Here is a 24,226-nt window from a genome sequence, read left to right as displayed (position 1 = left end):
AGTAGGTATTTCCTTATGGTACTTGTATAAAGTCAGTGTATAATCAGTGTATAATGGGTATTTTTGGAGTAAACGATTAAAGAGAATATAGTATGGTATGTTAGTCAAAGGATACGTGCTCTAGATATTATAATAAATAGGATGAACACTGTTCATTGAACCGCCATAGGATGTTTTTTCAATTTACAAAACTAAAAACTAAGAAATAAATCATATTAGAGTTTATAAAGCCTTACATTTTCCCTAAGTTTAGTATTTTGAATTGAGTAAATAAATATATTTTAGCTTAACTTAAGACTGCGATTTTGTATAGGCTTAATAAATCATTCCAAGTTAACCCCAGTAAATCGAAAAGCCTTAAGCCATCCACATCCCACGTTCCTATTAATCTCACTTACAAAATTGGCCCCTTAACAGATTTTACCCAAACAATTAACTCCCAGAGCCGTCGACGAAAAGAAAGCAACAAGGCGGAGGAAAAGGCAGCAAATCCGAAAAAGCCAGGCCAAGACGATGTCAATGATGACGACAAAGCGCAGATTTCTATGATCGCCGGTGCTCCTCTGTGAGTGTGTGAAATGCGGAAAGCTGCTCCAATCACTCATTTGTTACATGAGCAACGCAGGGGGGAAGAAAGGAGAAAAAAAAAGAAAAAATAAAAAGATTGTGAAAATGTGAAATGTAAATTTCTCGTTGTGTTCAAACCGACAAAACCGAAACCGAACCAAAACGCCAATTGCTGCAAAGTGATTACGAAAAGTCGCTCTCGTCCCGTCTCTTTCCCTGCAGTCGCTTTCTCTCGCTCTCCGAAAAGTTTCACCCGCGGCACGAGTACGGAAGTTATATCCCACGGCAGCGTTTTTTTTCCCCCCATTCGGATGCCGTATCTCAATATCTTTTCGCGCCAGCTTTACAACTACATTTCTCGCATCTAACGGATGCAACTCGATTTAGCCATCTCGTAACACGCTAATCGCTGGCTTAAATCTGTGCAGCCGAACGTTTGCTGGGCTTCCCTAAAACCACCTCACTTCACATCGAGGGCAATCGAATCAATTAACACTTTCGTCAACGCACCAAAAACGACCCACGCAATAATCGGCCGAGAGAGCAGCCTCCAGATTTGATTGCTTCGATTTCAGTTTTGTCATCTGAGGTGATTACAATGTTGCACCGTGCTCAAAATGCGGACATAAATGAGTAATCGTCCATTAACAATCAAAGCAGTGTGTCCAATTGATGTTTTTATGTTTTTTTATACGACTGCATAAAAAGTTTGACAGCTTGTTGGTTTAGCAAAGTCCGCAAGCTTGCTTTCATTTAAGAATGATCTCGGAAATGTTGCTGTCTTGTTTAGACTTATTTTCAGATGCATGGTCGCACTGTGTAAAAATAACCTTTTAATGTTTATTATTTTTGATTGTATGGTCACACTGCAATATTGGTAAAAAAAAAAGCCTAAAAGTGATGAATTAAAATTTCAATTTGAAACAATCGACCACAAAGTCATAGATTAAATGCCTAAAATTCTGAAATATTTGCTTCAACCCAACAACTTTTTGATAATATTTTTGCAAACCCATTAAAGTATGGAAACCACTGTGCCTGGGTAACGACAGCGCCCGCCTTGATTGAAAATTGGGTTATTGTCAGCGACCCATTGAAGCGGCAGGGGCGATGTTATTAAACTTTTGTTTTATTTATGGAAATTAGTGTCAAGTAAATCATGTGCATGAGCATTTTGCAATATCGCCATATACTACACACAGAGGCAGCCAAACACACACAACATATACATTGGAAAGCATTAGGCGAAATTTCTATTCCTAAAACAACACAAAAATCCATTGAAAATCGATTGATGATAAAGATAGAGAGAGAGAGGATAAATAGACGAGGGAAAAGAGCAGCAGGGGTCAGCTGGGCAATGTGAAAGTCCCAATGAAATTGAGACTCATTGAAGATTCAATGACTAAGTGGAAAGGTGAACCAGTTGAGATTGTTTAATGTTTCCGCAAAAATGGAAAGGAAGTTGAACCGAACGCCTCCAGTTGGCGGATCGAAAATAAAAATGCCCAAAGGTCGCTGAACGTCCGTCTCCGCCGGCCTTTGATTTCAAAGATGAGCAATTCGGCATCAAATATTAACATAACAGACATATCCCCCTTATATAGACACTGTGGCATAATTAGCCGAGTGGGCGGTGATAACTTTGAAATTGATCGTGATGATCGAGCAAGCACACATATAGTGAAATATAAAAAAGACCTTTGAATGTATTTTTTATGAGAGATCGCCTTGGAATTTCGCTTGATTTATTTAATAGTCCATGAACCTTTGGAAACCTTTGATGGTAATTTCCTAGATGTTATTGCCTGATGAGAACTAGAACTTGAGTTTTTATTTTATATTACTTTTCGCTGAAATTCATCATAAATTGAAACTTGCTAAATCATTTCTCTGTTCATTTTAACCTCTAAAATGTCTGCAGTGCCACTTTTAAGCATAATTGTATTGCTGTCCAAACTAGTTGAAATTTTGGACCATAACTCAATTACCCAACCAATTTCACAAGCTGCCGACCCCCGCCCACAAGTCGTAGTTGCTACTTTCAACACCTCCAGCGTCGCAACTTCAAAGGGTGATGGTCTTATGTACCAAACACCAGCAACAACTACAAGGAGGGCCGCATTACTGTCCAATTTTCACACATTCTGGCAATGTCAGAGGAACTGAACTGCCTACGAGACCATCTAACTAATGAGCAGGCAAGCACTCACTTACCACTTACCAAGCCACACACACACATGATTTGCGAGGCGGACAGAAGCTGAAACTGATGCGATCCGGACACGGGATATGGTCTTTGGTCTTCGGTCTTGGGTCTTGGGTTTTAGGTATTGTGTGTGTGGCCACCGTGGCCCTAAAGGACACACACGAAGACCTTTTGGCCCTATGCTAATTTGCACGCCATAAATGAGACGAATGTGCCGAGTGTTGGCATGTGAAGTGTAGTTGCACTGGCCCACGTGCACTGACAAAAATTTTACTTATGACTTACTCATTAATGGATGAAGGTGAAATATTTTATATGATTTTAAATAAAAGGTGTCAAAATAGTACTACGATTTTTACATATTGGGTATCAATCATCTTTATAGCATAAAAGGTTGTATAGCAGCGGTCATCTCATCTCTATCTCTGCCGCAACACGTACAATGCACAACAACGTATTAAAAATTTGATATTTTTTTGGAAATCAATCTATATTTAAAAAAAAATTCCTTTTTTTTTTTTAAACTTCAGCATGTGTATTCAAGTGTATTCAATTTAGCGTTCCTAGTCAATCTCAAATTTTAGGAACACGTTTATAAAACTTACTTTCCCTTCTAATACTTGCAACATTTAATCAATTTGTGAATTGTGTACCAATCTTGAGTTATTTTTTTCTGTGCACCCAAGAAGTTGTTGCTGTTGCACATGCAATTGTTGCAAGTGGAAAACTGCTGCGGCCTGCCATGGATCGGAGTGGAAAGGAGTGGGAAGTGGATGAAGTGGATTTGGAGTAGTGGCGGAGTGAGGCGGGAACACGCCGGCTGAAAGAAAAATCTGCAGCTGGGTGGCCCCGCCAGAGTATTGTGATGATGGGCGACTGCCAGCGACATGTGTTGCTGGTTCCTATATACTCGTGGTTGGATGGCTAATGCCACCGACAACGACAACGCCCCATTTGGATACACACAAACAAGCCGAGTACAAGCACCATGTGCCACCGCCACCCAAAAAATGGGGAAAAAACATTTGCTGACAAAGGACGACAGCTTACGTTCCCCGTCGATAGGGCGTTCCAAAGTCAACTGTGAAGGAACAACAGGCAGAATGCACTAAAAAAAAAAAAGGCTTTTGTTGTTTTAGTCCCTTAATAACTTTTAATCAACTTTGTTCTTAAAATACGTCTGAAGAAATAAGTAGTTTAAATTAAAATTCTTAATTTTTAAGATCTATATCAGGTTTAGATTAAACAGATTATCATATTTAACAATGTGTAACTTTTAGCAACTGATTTTCAGAACTGTTAGCTTTAAAAATGGGATATATTTCACTTGGATTCATATTAGAAATGGTTTATCTAGAAGGTCGTTCAATATGAGCAGTTTGTATAGAACCAAATATTTCTCCAAGCTTTTCAAGGACAAAAAACGAAGGTTTCTACACTAATTTGTTTAAGTGTATGGAGATGGAGGCTATTCAGATATTGGTACCTATAATCCTTGATGTCTTTCCCATGGCCCCGCATTTTCGATAGCCCTGTGCGTATGGGAATGTATATCTGTACATACATATGTTTGTAAATAGGAAGCCCTTGAAGGACGCGGCAGAAGGCTAGGTGGTCGCAGGGGAGGGGGCTCACCGGATCGGACCGCCTCTGTGACCAAGTGATTACCGTTTACCAAGGACCGCCGGCAAAAGTAACCTCCGTCCTGCGACCACACGCGCACCCACACTTGAAATCGCGTATACGCAATGTGCGCCACACACGCGCAACCATTTATCAGCTGGCCCTCAAACGCCGTCTCCCTCTCACTCTCTCTGACTTGCTCTCGCCCTCTCTCGCTCTTTGCACTTGCGCTCGATTTTCAGTGTCGCTGTGTTCTCTCGCTCTCGCTAGCTCTCGCCCTCTCTCTCACTCACATGGTTGCTTCCTTTTGTGATACCCAGTATTTGTAGAATAGAATGAGGTGTCCTATAAATTGAAGCCGTCTAATTGGAAGTTGAGTTTTGTTTAAAGTAGACAATATAAATACACAAAACACTGTGTTCTTTGTGCTAAAAAACATTCGATGATCCTAAGGTACAACAAATTGTTGGTTAAATGTTGTGTACCTTGATTTCCTTAACTTTCAATGGTAAATCGAATTTTGGAATTCCATTAGATAATTATTATAATACAAAGTACATTTAAGTAAATAAAACTGTGTATCATAAAACACTAAGAACCAATACATTATCCCTATGTCCTTTTACCATTTGTCTAACTACATGTTTTACAGGTATAACAAGTATATTTTTTAATAAAGGGTCAGGCTGATAAATTGAGGTTTTTAAAACTTTACATAGAGCTAGGGACTTTGATACTTTATTATTTCTTTCCATCTAAAAGTCCTAGCCTTAATAATACATTTAAATGTCATAAAGGGTACCTCCTTATCGACCCCCTGTGTATAAACTTTGTATCAAAAACACTAGGATCCAAAAAAAATATTTCTATGTCATTATACCATTAGTCTAACTACATGTTTTACTGCTATGGACAATACACATTATAATAAAAGATCACTTTTTCCTTTAGACAAAGCTGAACAATTTAGGTTTTTAAAACTTTTTATAGAGCTAAAGGCTTTGATCCATTGTATAAGTCTCAAGGACCTAAAAGTACATTTAAATGTCATAAAGGGTACCTCCTTATCGACCCCCTCCCCCGGGGCTTTCCCATTCGCTTCCATATGTGCTCATCGACCTCACACAAAGCCAAGCGAAAGTGTAGGTGTGCGTGTGTGTTCATGGTGAAGCGCAGAGAGAGAAGCGATACGAAACGAAACGAAGTGGGAACTGAAACGGGCAGCGCAGCAGGCGTCGCAAGTGCTGCTCTCTCTCTCTTTGCGGTGGCTTACGTTTTGCTGACTCTTACGTTACGCAGTCAGCGTCGCAGTCGGCGTCGGCGGAAATTTCTGTATTTTCAAATTTCAGCTCATTTCGACTTCATTTCACGCGCACTTTTCAAGCGGAGCGGTTCGTTCGTTTTTCAGCGCTCGATTCGACTGCGATTTCGACTCGATACGATTCGCCTTCTCTCTCGCTTCGTGTGTCGCCCACCAAATATAAGAAAATAAAAAAATTCAACACAAAAATCCAATCAAATACTACTCGAAACAAAAAATCGAGCACACACTCGAAAATTATACAAATCGTAAGGCAACTAAAATACCAAGCAAACGGCATGTGGCAACAAAGAGATTTGTGCAAATGAAAAATTTATAAGCACCCCAAAAGTTGAGCAATTTTTTACAAACCCAGAGAATCTGTATATTTTATAACAAATAGAAAACGAAATACAAAAAAAAAGGTGTGTTTGTGAGTGTGCTATCGCAGTGTTTGCAATAAAAATTGTAAAATGTTTGAGCCCTATGTGAAAATCAAGAAAAAGCGAAGTGTGCATGAAATCTATGAAAATGAGAATTTAGAGCAGCAGCAACAGCAGCAGCAGCAGCAGCAACCTGCTACCAGCGATAATTGTTGCTGCGAGAACGGAGAGCCGCAGAATGGGCCTGAAATTGCAACTGCAACTGCAACGGCAACATCTGTAGCAGCAACATCTGCGACAGCAGCAACAGTCGCCACAGGAGCAGCACCCAGCAGCAGCAGCAGCGGCAACTGCAGTCGCCTGCAGCAATTGATATCGACGCCACCAGTATTATTGCGCAGATCGTCGCTGCAACAGCAGCAGCAGCAACACCACCCACACACGCCAGCAGCAACAGCAACACCACAGCAAGCTGCGCCTTCAGTTTTGCAACAGCATTTGGGTCACCTGAATTACGAAAGTGGAGCAACTGCAGCGGCAGCAACCAGTAGAAGTGGCTCGGCAACACTGGCGCAGCATTTGGCAACACCCAGCAACATATTGCAGGCGGCATTCGGCAGCAGCAACTTGCAACACATACTAACCCGGTCCGCCCCCTCGCCCTCGTCCAGTGCGATTTCCTCCAACAACTGCAGCAGCGCCTGTGCGGGCAATACGCACTACAACGGCGGCAACAGTAGCAGCAGCAGCAGCAACAGCAGCAGCAACAGCAATCACCACAGCAACAGCATCATTGCCAGCCGCCTGTTCGGAGCCGCCTCCTCCTCCTCATCATCCTCCTCCTCCTCAGTGGCCGCCTCATCATCCTCCTCTTCATCACACCATCTGCATAGCCATCACTCAGCGCTGACCAACTCCATAACGAATCGCATCAATCAGTCCATCAGGCGGCATCTGAACCAGCAGCAACATCACCATCCCCTCAGTGCATCCTCCTCCTCCTCCGCATCCACATCGTCATCATCCTCCTCGTCATCCTCCTATCAGCAATCGTCGGTACAACAGCAACACTATAATTGCGCCCATCCTGCACAGCAGCAACAGCAGCAGCAGCAACACCATCACCACAGCAACAGCAGCAGCAGCAGCCATCATCAACACCACAGCAACAGCAACAGCAGCAACAACAATCAACAGCAACCACAACAATCTCCTCTGTGCCTAGTATTATTAGTTAAATGCCCCAATTCTAAGGAATTTTGTAACGCCGCCGCAAATTTCTGTGATAAAAGGTAAATATACCACACCAATTGGCTTATAAACGACCCTTTAGATAGTAATTATAAGAAGACAGAATAGGTCTTAGATAAATTTACATAAATATTATGGCTACTTAAATGTCAACCATTGGCATTTGTGCATATGAGCCATTTACACCTACTTTAAATAGCAGTAGCTATATACCATACTATTTGTATGATAAGTAGGTGGTCTTGAATGTCTGCCGATCAGTAAATGACAAAAGTTGAACTTTAAAGCATTATCTGATTGGTTGAGAAACAAAAAACACTTGAAACTAAAATCTTATGAAAACTACCAAATGCTTTTAATTTAACTTAATATATTAAGTTAAAGAGTTATTCAAGGTGCACTCTATAAGAACCTTTTCAATAACCCCTGACTGAGCTCTCCAATTGGCCCAGCTTAGCAACAAGTAATTGGTCGGTATAGCAAACTGGCCCACAATAACCCGTGTCAACAATCGTTAGCCCTCCAATTGGAAACCGAAATCCACTTGAGATGTGTGGCCCAGAGTGTGCTGATGACCCAGTTTAATTCCCAGGACCTTTTGCACCCTGAACTACTTGCGTTCTGGGCCACATTTCGAGTAACCATTGTCACATCCTTGAGTTACGGCCACAACAAACAGAACCGCCGAACAAACAACAGTTTGTTTTGTAAAAGTTTTGACGAAGGCAGTATATATATGCATATATGCATATGTATATATTATATAGTATATATTTAATTTTTATGACTTGTAGTTTTGGTTCGTTTCGGTTGTAGCAAACAGCCTCGGGGTAACCTAGATGGTTTTTTCAGATGACCTTACTTGCGTAAGTAATTGGTTTCTTCAGTGTGGAAACTTGATGATTTGCTTACTAATTCTATTGATCACCCTGAACCATCCGTTATACTATACTATACTATACTACTACACTTTGCCGCCCCATCGAGAACTGGAAAATGTCGTAACTTTTCCCCGGGGCGAATAAATAGAACTTAAGTAATTAAGTTCCCTCAGTATATATCAGCCACCCTTAATAGCCAGCTATATCTCTTTCCGTCTCTTTCGCGGCGAGTGCAGGCTTTCTCTTTCGCACCGACATGCTCTCCTTTTCGTTCTTGTAGCTGCTTTCACACGGTGACCCCAAAAGGCGTTCGCCTAACCTCAAAAAGATGAACAGAAAATATAACAATTTGGTAAACACAAATGCTGATGGAGGGATGGGGGCTTCTTTCTACTGTATTTTATCTTTTTTTTTTTCTTGTTTTTTGTTTGAGTGGCTCTCAATTTTCGGTTAATTAATGGGCGTGGGCGACTTGCGTGCCAACCTTTGTCATTTGGGGTCAGCAAACAGCTGCAGCAGCAACAGCACAGCAGCAGCAGCAACAGCACAGCAGCAACATCTACAACAACTGCTGCTTTGTCATTGAAGAAGAGAGCTGCAGAATCGAGACCATGGCTCGTGCTTGGTTTCTTTCTTAATGCTTTTGACCATGTGCCAGTAATTGTTATTATTATTATGTTTTTTTTTTACCCTATTCTTATTCACTTTTCACTAGGGCTGCGTTCTGAATTTCGTGCACTTGTTGCTCATTTTCTTTGGCCTTGCTGCAAATTGCCCGATAATCTACGGAGTGTTTCGAACAAAAAATGTTCTTTGTCCCAGACGCCGCCGACTGGCAAATCTGAGTCATGGGCCGTTGATTGCGGACTGCTCTTTATCAGCTGGCTTTCGACTGACGTCGGCGCCCTTACTTAAGAAAACATATGTGTATAGAAGAAACATGTATTCATTACTCTGAAAATAATTGGGTTTTTTAAAGGAATTTATTATCAGGAAAAAGTGTTTACCAACCTTAGTTATTCTGGAAACTGAAGTATATTCCTTATTTAAAATAAAAAGATTAAGTTTTTAAAATAAAATCACCTTAAACTACGATATACACATAAACAATATTGATTTTAAAGCCTTAATAGTGCTCATAAAAGTTCCAATTTCGCTCCATCAGGCGTTTCCGCACCAGTTTTTAACCTCAAAGCCGAAAACCCCTTCCTGCTTTTCGAATACAGGGTCTGGGGGTCTTCCCTTTGGTCTCGCTATGCGGTTTTTGTGTTTTATCTGCTCGAATGGGAAGAGACGGGAAGTTTGCTTGACTGATTTTCGCTGTGAAAGGGCTCGATTTTTATTTTTACTGGTCATGTTGCTCTATGGCCCCGCAACATGTTGCTGCAACATTATGCAATTCGGGCTTCCGTTTAACTAGCCAATTCCTTTCCCCAAAAAGCCTGAATTCCAGAAATTATTAACAGATCATGTTGTGTTGCATTGCAACTTTCCAAATTTTCTGGTTGTCTCCCCATTTTGTTTAATAAATTATTTAAAATGTTAAACTTTCAAAAATAGTGAAATTATATTCATAACCTAACTGCTGTTAAACTAAAAACATGTACAAATTTGTATATTTTTGCCATAATTGAACTCTCGGCCCAGAGTTTTCACTTCGTTTAGCACATTTCACCCAATAATCGTAAACCGAAAATCTCGCCCCGGTCTTTCACTCAACCCACATTTTATTTAGAACAGATACAGATCTCTCGAAGAAATCAGGCAAGAATTTCTAAGCCAATAAAAAAGAAGATCTTTAAAGCCAACAAGATCACGACGCTTGCGCCTAAAGAAAAAGTAGTAGAAATCCCAACAAAACGCCACAAAAAAAAAAGAAAGAAAAAAGAAAGCACGACAAAAACAAAATGTGAAAACGCATGAAAGCCAATTTCTTCTCTCTCGCTCACAATTTGTTTAGAAAGTGCAGAGAAAGAGGTAAAAGCGGCAAAATGCAAACAAGCTAAAAAGTTTGGCCCAAAACGTTTCAATGAAAATTGGGCACACAACATGTGGTTTATTATTAATTTATTGATTTCATTTCTGCTCTGCCCGCAAAACTTGTTTGCTTGTGAAAATTTATTATCCAACAAAAGCAGCTGGTAAAAAGTGATATATTCGTATGTGTATGTTTGTATGTATGTTTAAGCCACGCGCTAAAACCACAACGTGCTTTCGGTTAAGAGAAGCTAAGAGCGTGGTTAAGAGAGATCTCTGGAGCTCGGCTTGGAGCTACGTCATTAAACAAGTTTTTACGATTACATAAAGTCTCGTTCCGCTGTCAGCAAACTTGCTCTCGTTTCGAGCTTCGGGATTCGGGTTTAGCTTTTCGTATTTTTCGCTTCGGGTGAAACTCGCTGCCGACTGCGCTGCCGGCGTCGGCGTTATAACGCCCACGCGCCTGCGCACTAAAAAAATGATATGCTATTGGAACCTTTTAAAACTTTGATTTTTATTAAAAATATTTTGATAGTAGTAGGTAATCAATGTGTTTATAGTTTATAAAAATATGTATATCACAGATATTTCATTGATTTATGAAATCATTTCAAAACTTAAATCAAAGATTGGTTTGTTATATTAAATATAGATAAAGAATTTTATATTACTGAAGCATTCTTTGAAAAATTAAAATATATTCTAAGTAGATCTATCGATTGGTGTTCTTTTCGATTTTAAAAAAAAAGTTTATTTTATATTTTTGAGATTCCCTCTTTAAAGTTTCTTTGGCTTGATTTCCCTATGCTAATTTTATGCACAGTGCCCGTCACCCAAATAGTTACATCTCATTTCCAATGCTGCCCGTCGCTATTTTTTACGTAATCGAAATATGTTTTCCCCTCACTATTATTCGTGATTAACACAAGCACAAACTTTCATTTATGCTGCAATCCCCAAACAAACCTAAAAAAAGTGACAAACAAATGTAGCAAATTGGTTTTGGCTTGTGACGGCCTAGTTTTTTGGCCACACAAAGTGTGACACACGTTGATTAGCATTTGAAATCCGAAAAGCAAGCAACAGCAGTTATGTAAAAATTAACAACATTAAAGTTATGCGTGGAAAATGGGACGCGATTTTTATTGTGACATGGTTTTTCGGTGAAGATTTCTCGAAATGAGATCAGATCCAAAGTCGTACAAACCTCAAAACGATATTATAGTATAGTAGTACGTTCTCAATGTTCACCTCTTATAGCAAAGTTTATTGATCCATTAATTGGTTGAATGTAAACAATGCATTGGAAAACTCGAATCATTTAAGGGTATAATTATGGAAACATAATTTTCCACAACTTTCAATTGTTTTCATTAGTGCGAAAAACAATCGCATAGGCTTAAGCCAAACAAGGCAGCGAAGAAAAGAAATACAGCAGGCAAATTTCACTCTACTTACATGATTTCGTACGCTTTATATAACAACAACAACAGCGACTACTGCGAATCGACTTTCACGAAAAACTGCAGGCAAAACTGCAGACTGCGAGTGCGAGTGCGAGGGCAACAGCGATAGAGCGAGACAGAGCGAGACGCCAAGCTGGGGGCCTGAGCTTTCTCTCCCTCCGCTGAAATACCAACTACAAAGTAACTCCAAAGGCAAATGGACGACGCATCGAATCGCCGACCGACGACCAACTCTTGAGTGAAAGACCCAAAACGAAACCCCACCAGAAAAAAAAAAATAACAAAACCCAAACCAAACCGAACCAAAACGAAAACAAACCCAGCCAAAGCGAAGAAACCGAAAGAAATGTTGAGCGTGGGAGTTTTTAAAATTAATATGCGTCAAACTGTTGACACTCCACGGGGAGATTGGAGAAAGATTTTCGAGTTGTCGTGAGTGGTTAGCACACTCTAAAAATTGGGGATTAGCTTTGTTAGTTGTAGAGCTAGAGTTAGTTATACCAGTTGTAAAGAACTTGTATCAATTTTAGGGTTTTCCTACAGATCCTTAAATATCGTTTGTAGTTTTAATATCCAAACTTTTTTTATTGTATTTATAAATATTTACGTAGGGTGTTTAGTTATTGATAGTTATAGAGTTAGAGTCAGTATGTGTAATACTAGTCCTAGAGAATTACATACTTATGATATGTTAAACATTATATATGATTTGGCTGATATGATGATATGATATCATATGATATGATATGATGTATTTGATTGTTTCCCTTCGGAACCGTAAATGTATCGGTATTAGTTTTAATATCCAAACTTCTCTTTGTATTTAAAATCTTACTTGTATACAGCTGAAGAAATATTAAAAACAGTATTTGTATTTAAATATCGATATCGAACATAATTTATCTATTATTTTTACTCCTAATTTGAAATGTGAAATGTTAAAAACCTAAAAATTACCCAGTTTTGTTAGCTAAAGTAATTTTTAAGGCCTTAAATGATCAGCATTATGATCCTTCATTATAGATCGTTACCTCCCTCTTAACCCCTAACCCCCCTAATTTTTCCGTGTGCCTAAGCTAACTCTTTTTGGTGGGTTGGGTGGGTGTCATCATTGTTGTTTTTCGTTGTTCAAGATGTTGCTCGTGTTGCTTTTCCGACGTTGCCCGTGTTGTTGCCTCCGTTGCATTTGTAGCGGAAGTGAAGTTGTCGAGTTTGTTTTGGGAGTTGGACTGCGTTGAGTTTCTCTTTTGAAATCATTTTCATTGGCATGAAAGTTCACATTATTTAAATTAAATTGCCGCCGCCGTCGCTTCTTCTTCTTCGTTCCCTCGCTGGCGACTGAAAGATGAAACAAAAAAAAAATGTATCTTTGCATCTGTGTTTTTGCGACGGCGGCGCCGCATTTATGTAAAAACCAAAAGAAAAGCAAAGAAAAGCGTTTCCTTTTGGCTCGAAAACAACGGCGACAACTGAAAAGCGTTTTTTTTTCACTCAACTCAACTCATTTGTTGTTGTTTAGGCGGCGAGTGAAAGGAGCCTTTGTTGCTGCTTTTGTTGTTGGTGAAAACGCCAAGTGAAAAGCCATGCGATAATTTGTTGTAAAAAAATGAAAAATTTCCACCATTTTCAGCCGCTGTTCGTTTCGTTTATTATTGCCTTTTGTTGTTGGTGCCTTTATCAAATTTCATTTAAATGCTAATGAAAAGTTGCCGGAAGTGTGGAAAGCGCCAAAGCGAGTCGCTTGCGAATTATATAACTCTTTCCTTTTTTCGTTTCTTTTGGTGAAAAGCCATAGTCTTTCATTTTTTTTTTCCCAATGAGCAGCTGCCCATCAAGTCCAAAGTAAACCAGTTTTTCCTGGCTAAAACGATTTATTAAATTTCTTTAACGCGTGCTCTCCCTTCATTTGTCATAAATTCACGTTCTTTTTGATCGAAGAGCCCACACAAACGGAGGTGGAACCCCCGGGGAGAAGAATTCTACCTATCTCTGTGTCGAAATTCTTCTCCGATTCCCTCGATCCGTGACCAACTGCATTCGTCGCATCCCAGCTGGCGGATATTTGCTCAGACCTCTGGGCCCTCGGATCCTTTAGACCACTCACATGGTATGTGGGTATATTCTGCAGCAGAACTATTGGTTTCTGGTGGCTAAGTAAGCAAAACTAATGGAATGACTAAGGGAAAAGGTTGGGAAGAGATGGGATCTACGCCGAGGTGTGTGTGTTGGCCAAACAATTTGAATTTATTTACATGGAACCTTTAAACAGAGTTATGACTATTGTTAATACTATTTTAGAGAGGGTGGTCTGTGTTTACAAACTGTTTTTCCTTAATTTTTAAATTAGCAAAAGGGTATATGACTTTTATTACAATTTTCAGTAAATAAATAACCATCTTATTTACCATTAAAACTTAAGGTCAGGTATAGTTATTTGACTTTTATTACAATCTCCAATCAATGAATTACCATCTGGAATTACAAAGATATTTTCTTTCATATATCATTTCTGTTTGGATAGTTGGGAAACTGTTTCTGATGACTCATAGCTTCCACCTTTGGCTGCCTCTATTCGATTATGAAGTTCTGACTGCTTTTCGTTCCCAAGCTTAACCTTCTTTTGCCCCAACTTGTGTGATTTTGTCATTCGCCTTGTGGCGCCAAACAAATGATTTTCAATGTCATAAGCAAACAAAAAAATTTTGGCTCTGGGCCCTTGGTGTGTGGATAGGTATACTTGGATGGCGATGGAGGGGGAAGGGAGAGCTTGAGGCCCCAATGCCAAATCAATGTCATTAACATTAAGGCACACTCACTAAAAATTGAATAAAGCGGCTTTACCGAGTGCTAAAAACGCGGTCTACGGTTTGTTCACCTTGACGAGCTGCGTCAACCTTTTTTTGATGGCTCACACTCATTTCCAGCACAGTTACACACTCGCACACTCGCACACGCACACGAGGCCCATTGAAGGTCCTTCAGCTGGATTTGATGATGGCCATCAAATCGCCAGCAGCCGCAGAAAACGGGCAGCACCTTGAAAATCTCAACCTTGTCGAGCTGAGCTGAGCTGTAAATCGCTCGTGTGGCGCAGCCTTGCACAGATTTTCCGACTTTTTCAACGCTTGGTTGTGCACGGTGAAAAAATCGAAAATCAACGGATGTTGCTAATTAATGTCCTTAAAGTTTGAAAATCACTTGGTAGATACCCTTACATATTAACAGAAAGTAAGACCTGTATTTTCTAAACTGATATCAAAAACAGGATATTACAAATATGTTATTCAGAAATCGATGGATGTTACTAATTGATGTCCTTAAAATTTGGGAATCGTTTGGTGGATACCCTTTCGTACCTATAGTAAGTAAAACATCTATTATTGAAACTAATATCATTAGGAAGAGGATATTAAAATACAAATCTTTATAAAACGGAATCCTGTTTTATTTAATTCAGAAATCGATGTATGTTAATGCATTTCTATTATCGCAACTCATATCACTGGGAACAGGATATTCAACACACCTAATATATTACTCACAAAAATGAAGAAAAAAATCTTTATAAAGGGGAAACTTATTTCATTTGATCATTTCTTAACCAAAAACAGTAGATAGACCTTTGAAAAAGTACCATTTTATTTATCAAAATAATTTATTAAAACATTTTCAAAGATTATAGTTATTGTAATCCATTAATCTCACTTAGGAAATTCTATAAAAAATGCCATCATTTTAAAAATACCCTCATATTATTATTACAAATTTTATTTACTATAATTAACTTATGTTTTTTCTCTGCGTGTAAGAAGACAGCTTCCTCTGCCATTTGCCGTCTTCCATCTGCATCTGCGCGACTGAAAACACGCATGAAAAGGACTGTTATTGTTGCTTTTGTGCGTCAGATCCTTCTGCTCCTGCCCATCCTCCCCCCGCACCGCTCTTCCATCCATTTGCACCTTTATAAGGTGAGCGAGCGGCTCACGTTCACCTTCACCCTCAACGGCTGACCCATTGTTTGTCAATTTTCCACTCCTGGCCAACATTTTCCTGGTCCATTGTTTGTTGTCATCTGCAGCGTTCTTAAATCCTCCTGCCTGCCGAGATTTTCCAGGTCCCGTCAGTCAGTTTTCCTTTGCTGCTCCTGCGCAACGGTTGTGTTTTCCTTGTGATATATTTAAACGTTAACGTTTTCTTTTTTTTTGATACCGCTGCTCTTGATAATCTCTCAAGGCATTTTTGAAAGCTTCGAAAGCTCTATCTTTATCTGGATTAAATCTCTCGTTCTCTGTTAATCGGTGTCTTCTGTGCGGAATAACGGATTAATTCGAACTATATCTTCAGCCATTATGAACGCTGCACTTTTTGGCGCATTTCGTTTCGTCTTGTCCATGCGTCTGTGTCTCGTCCCCCATTTTAACTAGCAAATAACTCTAAAATAAATTAAGAACCAAATTTTAAATCGTGTTTGAGAACTGTTCTGTGTGATTTTGTGTGTGTTTTTCAACGGGCGGCAAGCTGGAGAACTCGCTGCTGTTGAAGCTGCTCAATCTTTTGGCCAGGCACTCGAATTCCGACAGCAATTTCGTCAAAGTTGAATTCGAGCGCAGCATCATGGATCTCATACAAGAGCCAAGGTGACCCCAGTTTCTGAATACCTAAAAAAATAATTTTGAACTAAACAATATTATTTTATGATATTTTAGTTTCTTTAAACTTTTTTTTAAAAGGCAGTGTCGGGAATTGTAAGAAATATAAGGTCTACCAACAGTACAGTGGTCGGCATATGTATTTTGACAAAATAAAAGTTAAGTATACTCATAACTTGAATTTACTTCTTGTAAACTATAGGCATCAATGGAAAGGTAATTTCAATGCCGTTTGAATGATACAATACATTTCTTTACCCATTCAGTACTTATTGAAAAGGACAAATTTGTGTAAATCAACTTTTAAATTTTTTTTAAAAACTTTTTTCTTCGTCTTGAAAACTTAAATTTTTTGATGCAAAAAGTTTCTTCAAACAAAAACAATAGTAACTGCAAAAAGAATTTTTCAAAAATCATTTTTCTTATATTTTTTATGAATTTTTGAAAATGCTTAAAAACAGGCATTTGAGCCATATTTTTCTCTTTTTCATACAAATTTTTTCCGACATTGTCACCTTCAAAAAATCATAAAAAATATAAGGAAAATGATTTTTGAAAAATTCTTTTTGCAGTTACTATTATTTTTGTTTGAAGAAACTTTTTGCATCAAAAAGTTTAAGTTTTCAAGTCGAGGAAAAAAGTTTGAAAAAAAAAATTAAAAGTTGATTTACACAAATTTGTCCTTTTCAATAAGTACTGAATGGGTAAAGAAATGTATTGTATCATTCAAACGGCATTGAAATTACCTTTCCATTGATGCCTATAGTTTACAAGAAGTAAATTCAAGTTATGAGTATACTTAACTTTTATTTTGTCAAAATACATATGCCGACCAGTGTATATATTAAATATATTAGCAAGAAATAAAAATTTACTTATACATTTCCAGTATCTAAACTTATCTTAATATCATATATTGGAAATATGAAAACCATAAATAAAGGTCAACCAAAAGATCTAAAATAAACACAAACGTATTCATTTCCCAACATAATATATCATCATATATATCAAATCTAAAAATCATAAAATATAAAAAAAAAAATTTTATTGTAAAATGTTTCTTTTCCACATATTAAGATTTTTAGAACTTGTGTATTATCATTAGCTTTATAAAATGTATTTCCCCTAAATATTCCCAACTAATCCCGACTATTTCTCCTTGATAACATTGCAGATTGCCGGTGAACGAATGCCAGGCAAGCCAAACAGCTAGAGTCACCTCGAACCTGCACGCATCCAGTAGCACGATGGCGGTCAGCCGTGTACCCTCGCCGCCCTTGCCGGAGGTTAATACGCCAGTCGCCGAGAACTGGTGTTATACGCAGGTAAATCCCAATTCCAATCCCCCGAACGGATTAAATTTCCACATCACTATGCCTATACCGGTGTGGGTTTTTGGCATTCCTATGGATTTGCGAACCATCTGAGCCAGCCGCCAAACCCAACCGAACCTATCGGATTTCTCAAATATTGTAAACTGAATCCATTTTGTTGTAAAGCCGGTAAAAATGCATTTCCGCTGTGAATGGGCAGGTACAGGTGCGTTGAGTGGCTCAGGTGGAGGAAATCGGAGAACTTTGTTACACGATTTACAAGGGATTCAATTAACCCTATCTCTTTCTTTGCTCCCCTAGGTCAAAGTGGTTAAATTTAGTTATATGTGGACCATAAATAACTTTAGTTTTTGTCGGGAGGAGATGGGTGAAGTACTCAAATCGTCCACATTCTCAGCCGGTGCTAATGACAAACTGAAATGGTGAGTAACTAAAGTAAGCATAAAGTAAAGAGATTAGTAACCATCGGTTTATCTGTCATGCAGGTGTTTACGGGTTAACCCCAAGGGTCTCGACGAGGAGAGCAAGGATTACCTTTCATTATATTTACTGTTAGTTTCGTGTAATAAATCAGAAGTCAGAGCCAAGTTCAAATTTTCCATATTGAATGCCAAGCGTGAGGAAACCAAAGCCATGGAATCCCAAAGGTATGTGTGCCTTGAAAAATAACTCGAAAAGAATTCTGTTACTAATATTACTATATAATTTCCCCGAGCAGAGCTTACCGTTTTGTGCAGGGCAAAGATTGGGGCTTCAAGAAGTTCATCCGCCGCGACTTCCTGCTGGACGAGGCCAACGGCCTGCTGCCGGAGGACAAACTGACCATCTTCTGCGAGGTCAGCGTCGTGGCGGACAGCGTGAACATCTCCGGACAATCCAACATCGTGCAGTTCAAAGTGCCCGAGTGCAAGCTGTCCGAGGATCTCGGCAATCTCTTTGACAACGAGAAGTTCAGCGACGTCACGCTCTCCGTGGGCGGTCGAGAGTTCCAGGCGCACAAGGCCATACTGGCAGGTAAGGAAACATAAACAACACCTTGAAAAATACTTACCAGACCATAAATCCATTACCAAAACAAGTTCCATCGAGTACCATGAGAACTTGCCGTTTAAACTATTTTTTTACAAAGACCTGTGAGCAACAATTAAAGAAAATACCATTTGATTGAACTTAAAGATGATTACTGCAATTTTTAACTGTTTTTCAAAAGGTTAATTATTCTCCCTTTTAATTTATTTAAATAAAAAAATACTTACATAATAAATTTTGTTGGTTAAACTATTTATGGAACTTTTAATCATTTTTTTATTTTATCATTGCAATTTTAATAACTTTGATTGAACTTTAAAATGATTACTAAATCTGTGATACAAAAAATGAATTTGTTCCTTTATTACAATTTAATTAATTTCTATAAATTATTTTATTTGCAGCGCGCAGCGATGTCTTTGCGGCCATGTTTGAGCATGAGATGGAGGAGCGTAAGCTGAATCGTGTCGCCATAACCGATGTGGATCATGAGGTTCTTAAAGAAATGCTGCGATTCATATACACGGGCAAGGCGCCCAATCTAGAAAAAATGGCTGATGATCTCCTAGCGGCTGCTGATAAGGTAAGTCGCCCCCCCAATAAATTGCGTTCTAACCCGGTTATCAATAATATATCTCGATTATAATTGCAGTATGCACTCGAAAAGCTGAAAGTGATGTGCGAGGAGGCGCTGTGCGTCAATCTCTCTGTAGAAACAGCAGCCGAAACACTAATATTAGCTGATCTCCACAGTGCGGATCAATTGAAAGCACAAACGATAGATTTCATAAATACGTAAGTTATAAATACTGCAAATGAAATCCAACCAAATAACTAACCAACGACTTAACCTCATTTACAGTCATGCCACCGATGTGATGGAAACCTCCGGATGGCAAAATATGATCACAACACATTCACATTTGATAGCGGAGGCATTTCGTGCGCTCGCAACACAACAAATCCCACCAATTGGACCACCAAGGAAACGCGTGAAAATGAGCTGAAACAACAATGCAACAACCACAGCAACAATAATAATAATAACTACAACAACAGCAGCAAATCTTACACCAACAACAATCAACAACCAACAACAGCAACAACAACAACAACAACAAGAACCACAACAACAGCAACAATTAGAACAAGAAACCAACACCAACAATCGATTCAACAATCGCAACACAAATGAGAACTCCATCGGATGCAGCAGGCATGCGAAATATTTGATCGATCGATTGGCGGTCAACCTCAAGAAAGCATACGGCAATACTACAAAAACAATAAATTACATCAGCAGCAGAAAGATAATGGAGATGCAGTACCGATTATTGTTTCGATTTCAAGTAATTTAATTCACTTTAATAAAACTTGATTTTAAATGTATTTTATTTGTTGATTTAATATTACCTATGATTAATATGTTTACGAGTAATAACTATGAATTAATTTTAATCTTAAGTCCACAACAAAAACACAACTTGAAACAAAAGCAGCAATTAAAGAAGAAAAACAAAAACAATTAATAATACAAACAAAAAAAGAGCATAAAAAACAAAAATGGAAAATTAAAATAAAATAATTAAATTTAAAGTAAAGTAATGCGTAAAAGAAAAAAATCGAAGGCGTAAATACAACAAGAAATAAAGAAATTCACTGAGAAAGCATAACTATTATTATTATTATAATTATAACGATTATGATTACCGATTACTGCGTATAATTACAAAGCGTACACTTTGATTGTGATGTATATTCGATGAGTATGACTAATGAGTAACGAGTAAATGAGTAATGATACGGATATGATAATGAAGTTGATTTATATATTGTGTATATGTAAACTCGGAACAATTTTCAAAGCATTCAAGGTTTAATTGCACCCACCTACCAAAATCCACGCCCTCCCTTTCGAAATTGAGGAATATGTATAGATTTATTATTTACTACTGGGTCTTCTATATTCTATATTTCAATATTCTTCGCTGAATTCACTTCTTTTCCTGTAACTTTAATTTTTAGTTTCTCTTTTCTTTTCTTAAGTATTTAAAATCAGAAACGTGTTTCTCTTTGTTTAAGCGCAAATGTAATTAATTTGTTGTACAAAACTATGAAAACAAACAAAACATTGTCGAAATAAAAGCAAACAGTAGCAATTTGTGTATAGTAAGCAGATAAAAACTGAAAAAAAACAAAACCACTGATGCATCGATTCATTTTGTAAAGGGGAGATTCTCATGGGTGGTTTCTCTTCTGATTGATTCAGAACATTTCGACTTTTCCCACAAACGAAGGTTAAAAGTACGAGTAAAGTAAACGTGATAACAATTTATCTAACTATTAAATAAATGAAATACGGCGCAGACGAGATTACATTTTTATATGCGAAAGTGCAGATCGTAAACTTGGTGTGTACAATTCAGGTATTCAGGAAAGGGTAGAAGTTTTTGCAATAACGTAAAATAATATTGATAGGAGCAAACCACGAACGATTTCCAATGTATGAGTACTTCCGATTGACTTCGCATGTGATTTGCTATCAAGAAAGTGTAAATAAACTAGCCTTAGTCGCAGCAATTACATTTTGTTTCGAGTGCACAATTACCTAGTTACAAGTCCAATGCTTTAATCTGTGTATGTGCGTGTCTGTATAGTAATAGGTAACCGATATTAGCCTTTGAATGGATGGAAATGGGAGCACGGGATGACCGTCAGGGAGCTGTATAATTTCGGCCTGCTTAGCTATATTTATTTTGCCTCTTCTAATCCTAATTGAGTCTAATTGCGGTCATCCCCGAAATAGAGGAGCACTTGGAGTGTTAAGTTTTGGGTTGCTCTGGTCGCAATAGGAGCGAAATCAGTTTGGGGAAGACAAAACTAGCCATCTAAAATGTGTATCTAGTAAACCAACAACTTTTATGCATGCCAATCTAAATGTGTAGAAATTGACAAACAAAGAACGAAATGAAACTGCACTAAAGGGCAATACAAGTGACAGCAACACGACATTTTTAAAAGCGAAATTGTAATTGTATTTAACAATATTAGATAATAAATTAATATGTTCTAAAATTACGTGGCTGGCCTATTTCTTCTCCTGCTCCTCGAGGAACTGCTGCAGCAGTCCGCCATCGATGGGAATGGTTAGCTGTTCGGAGCCATCAACGCTTCGCTTCGACTTGACCAGTTTGTGATCGAGGAACTCGGTGAGCTGGGCACGCAACGCAAGATCGGAGCTGACCAAGAAGGCTTCGCGGCAACTCGAGTAGAGATCCCTAAACGGCATGCCCTGGTACGTGGCATTGCCCTTATTCTTCAGTTGGTACTTGACAATCAGCATGTAGATGCCACGCGAGTTGGTCGTCAGCGAGGAGAACACACTGCGCATCGAGGAGAGGGCCAATTCGCCGGAATTCTGCACCAGCAGCGAGTTCTCGAAGGCAGTTTCATTCGTATATGGCAGCATGGTTGTGCAATCCCACCACGAGAAGTTGAAGCTGCTCAGCTTTCCTTGGTCCCAAACTGCAAAATAGGAGTGGTTAATTGGTAACGATATTGAAAAGCTTTAGGAACACTCACGCAGTGGGGTGTTAATGTGATCGATGGAGGCCAGCAGATGAATGTTTGGCACCCGCGACAGACGTGATAGAATCGCCTGTGCCTTCACGTTCCGCAACATCGCTCCATCCAAATTGTGGACAATTAAGAACAAATGTGTCTCCGGTATGAGGGCGAACTCCTCCTCGATCATGTCCACCGCCTCATGCGGATTGGCAGGACTAACGCCCGCATCCAAAATCTCGCTTGTGATGCTGTCCAGCATATCTTTGAGTGTCAGGCTGGGAAAAAAGCCATTCACCACCAGCACAGTTTGTTTCTCCAAAACCTCCCGGTGGAATGACTGCAACAACTGCCGCTTGGAGCCCAATCCGTACAGCAGTATGTTGAAGCCCTCGTTCAGGATGCACATCCACTTGGGAAAGTATGAACGATACTCTTCCATTATGGCATTAATGGATCCCTCGTGCTCCGTGGATAGCTTAACTTCGGACAGCAAACTAAACACACGATCGGCGGCCAGGCGGGGATTCTTCAAGCGATCCAAAGTGTGATCCGAAGTAAGAATCTTGCTGCTGGCATGCGAGTGGAAGTAGCCATCGCTCTCGGGCACAAACTCATTCGATTTCTTGGCCCTCGCCGATTGACGGAGACGAGCTGCCGATGGTGTTTTGGGCAGAACGGGCACCACAATGACTCGCCGTGCCTTGCAGGGCGTCTTGGGCTCATCGTCGGCGGCATCGTTGTCCGAGGAGTGACCACCATCACTGCTACTGCTGCTGGAGGAGGAGTCCTCATCACTGGGCCGGAAGTCGCTCTCGTCCCCGGAGAAATCCTCATCCGAGTCTGCCACTATTCTGGCAATATCTGAAAGGGCAAAATAGTTGTTAAAGTAATTGATATATGTTGGTAAAAGTAGGTCTCAATTGCACAAAGATATTAATGTACAATGCTTTCTTTTATAAGAGTTTAAAGATAAATATTAACCAACAATTAATGAATACTTGTTTAGTTATAACTGTCAGGAAAGGGATAAAATTCTGAAGAATTAATAAAATAAATTGTGCAGAGACCCAAAAAAAGACTACCCACGATTCTTGACTCGACTGCGCACATGGGCTGGTGTCTTTGGCTGGTCCGTGGACTTCTTGCGCTTGGTGTCGGGAGTTTTGACACCCAGTCGTGGAGTTTTTGGAGTCTTAGGTGTGCGGGGCGTGGCGTTTAGGGCGGCCAGGGCCATGGCATCGCGTTTCTTGGGCGTGTTGAATCCAAACATGCTGGTGCCGGCCACATTGTACTCGGATTGGATGAGATTGAGATCCTTGGAAGTGGGGCGGGCGGCATTCTCCGATTTCTCAACACTTTCTTCGCCTTCTTCATCATCCTCCGGCTCATTGCTGTCCTCATCCGACATCTCCACATAATTCACTACAACGCGCTCCTCCTGCTCTTTTCCATGGGCTTCCTCCTTGTAGGCCTGGTACTTCTTGGTGGGACTTGGACGGCGGGTGGAGCGGCGTCTGGTGACCTTGGTCTGCGACTCCTCCGCATCCTCCACAATTGCTGTGTCCAGATCTTCGGATTCCTCGGAGTTGGTGAGGTTTTCGATGGACTTGAGGTTCTGCTTCCGCGGCGTCTTGTAGCCGCCTTTGTTGCTGGCACTCATCTTGCTTGCCAATCCGCTGGGAAGTCCTATTTTGAAAATATTTAATTGGTAAACAAATATTTCGCGAAAATCACTTAATGCCCAGAAGAGGCGGGAATTATCGATAACATAGTAGCGGTGTGACCATTCCTGGCTAAACATAGCTATAATAATTTTAAAGATTTTAATTTTTAGTAAATTAGGAATTACCTATGTGATGCATTAAAGATTTGTAACTCTCAAGAGATAAAAAGCGGGTGACAGCTATAGATTGTTCGTGATACAATGGAAATATTTACTAGTCAAATCTATTTATTATTGTAAAAAATTTAATCAAAATTTACTAAA

At 39.3% G+C, this 24,226-nt stretch overlaps 2 protein-coding genes across 5 annotated transcripts in view; one reads left to right on the top strand and one right to left on the bottom strand.

Moving 5' to 3' along the window:
* LOC119560895 (protein roadkill) overlaps positions 1 to 20,061 on the top strand; it is a 68,929-nt gene extending 48,868 nt beyond the window's left edge. For 2 of the 4 annotated variants that reach the window (XM_037874592.1, XM_037874591.1), the window contains 7 exons: positions 17,484 to 17,634; positions 17,944 to 18,065; positions 18,129 to 18,290; positions 18,362 to 18,657; positions 19,077 to 19,255; positions 19,325 to 19,467; positions 19,535 to 19,679. In XM_037874592.1, coding sequence (XP_037730520.1) covers positions 17,557 to 17,634; positions 17,944 to 18,065; positions 18,129 to 18,290; positions 18,362 to 18,657; positions 19,077 to 19,255; positions 19,325 to 19,467; positions 19,535 to 19,679 — 1,125 coding nt within the window. In that variant the 5' untranslated portion in view covers positions 17,484 to 17,556. Of the gene's footprint in view, positions 1 to 6,172; positions 7,375 to 16,033; positions 16,295 to 17,483; positions 17,635 to 17,943; positions 18,066 to 18,128; positions 18,291 to 18,361; positions 18,658 to 19,076; positions 19,256 to 19,324; positions 19,468 to 19,534 lie in introns of those variants that run through there. The other 2 variants (XM_037874588.1, XM_037874589.1) reach the window with 2 other exon arrangements.
* Positions 20,062 to 20,285: 224 nt separating this feature from the next.
* LOC119560896 (origin recognition complex subunit 2) lies at positions 20,286 to 23,981 on the bottom strand. The gene is made up of 3 exons (XM_037874593.1): positions 23,326 to 23,981; positions 22,255 to 23,100; positions 20,286 to 22,197 (listed from the first exon to the last, which is right to left on the bottom strand). The coding sequence occupies exons 1-3, from the start codon at positions 23,897 to 23,899 to the stop codon at positions 21,761 to 21,763; spliced, it is 1,857 nt and encodes a 618-aa protein (XP_037730521.1). The 5' UTR covers positions 23,900 to 23,981; the 3' UTR covers positions 20,286 to 21,760.
* Positions 23,982 to 24,226: the final 245 nt, after the last annotated feature.

This window comes from Drosophila subpulchrella, unplaced genomic scaffold (assembly GCF_014743375.2).
Source record: "Drosophila subpulchrella strain 33 F10 #4 breed RU33 unplaced genomic scaffold, RU_Dsub_v1.1 Primary Assembly Seq354, whole genome shotgun sequence".
Lineage (NCBI taxonomy): Eukaryota > Metazoa > Arthropoda > Insecta > Diptera > Drosophilidae > Drosophila > Drosophila subpulchrella.
Note: the sequence above shows the minus strand (reverse complement) of the source record. Positions and strands in the feature narration are given on the sequence as shown.

Coding starts and splice junctions, on each gene's coding strand:
- LOC119560896 (XM_037874593.1), bottom strand. CDS start 23,899: ATGAGTGCCAGCAACAAAGGCGGCTACAAGACGCCGCGGAAGCAGAAC. Junction 23,101..23,325: donor GCGCAGTCGAGTCAAGAATC/GTGGGTAGTCTT, acceptor TTGCCCTTTCAG/ATATTGCCAGAATAGTGGCA. Junction 22,198..22,254: donor TCACATTAACACCCCACTGC/GTGAGTGTTCCT, acceptor CCTATTTTGCAG/TTTGGGACCAAGGAAAGCTG.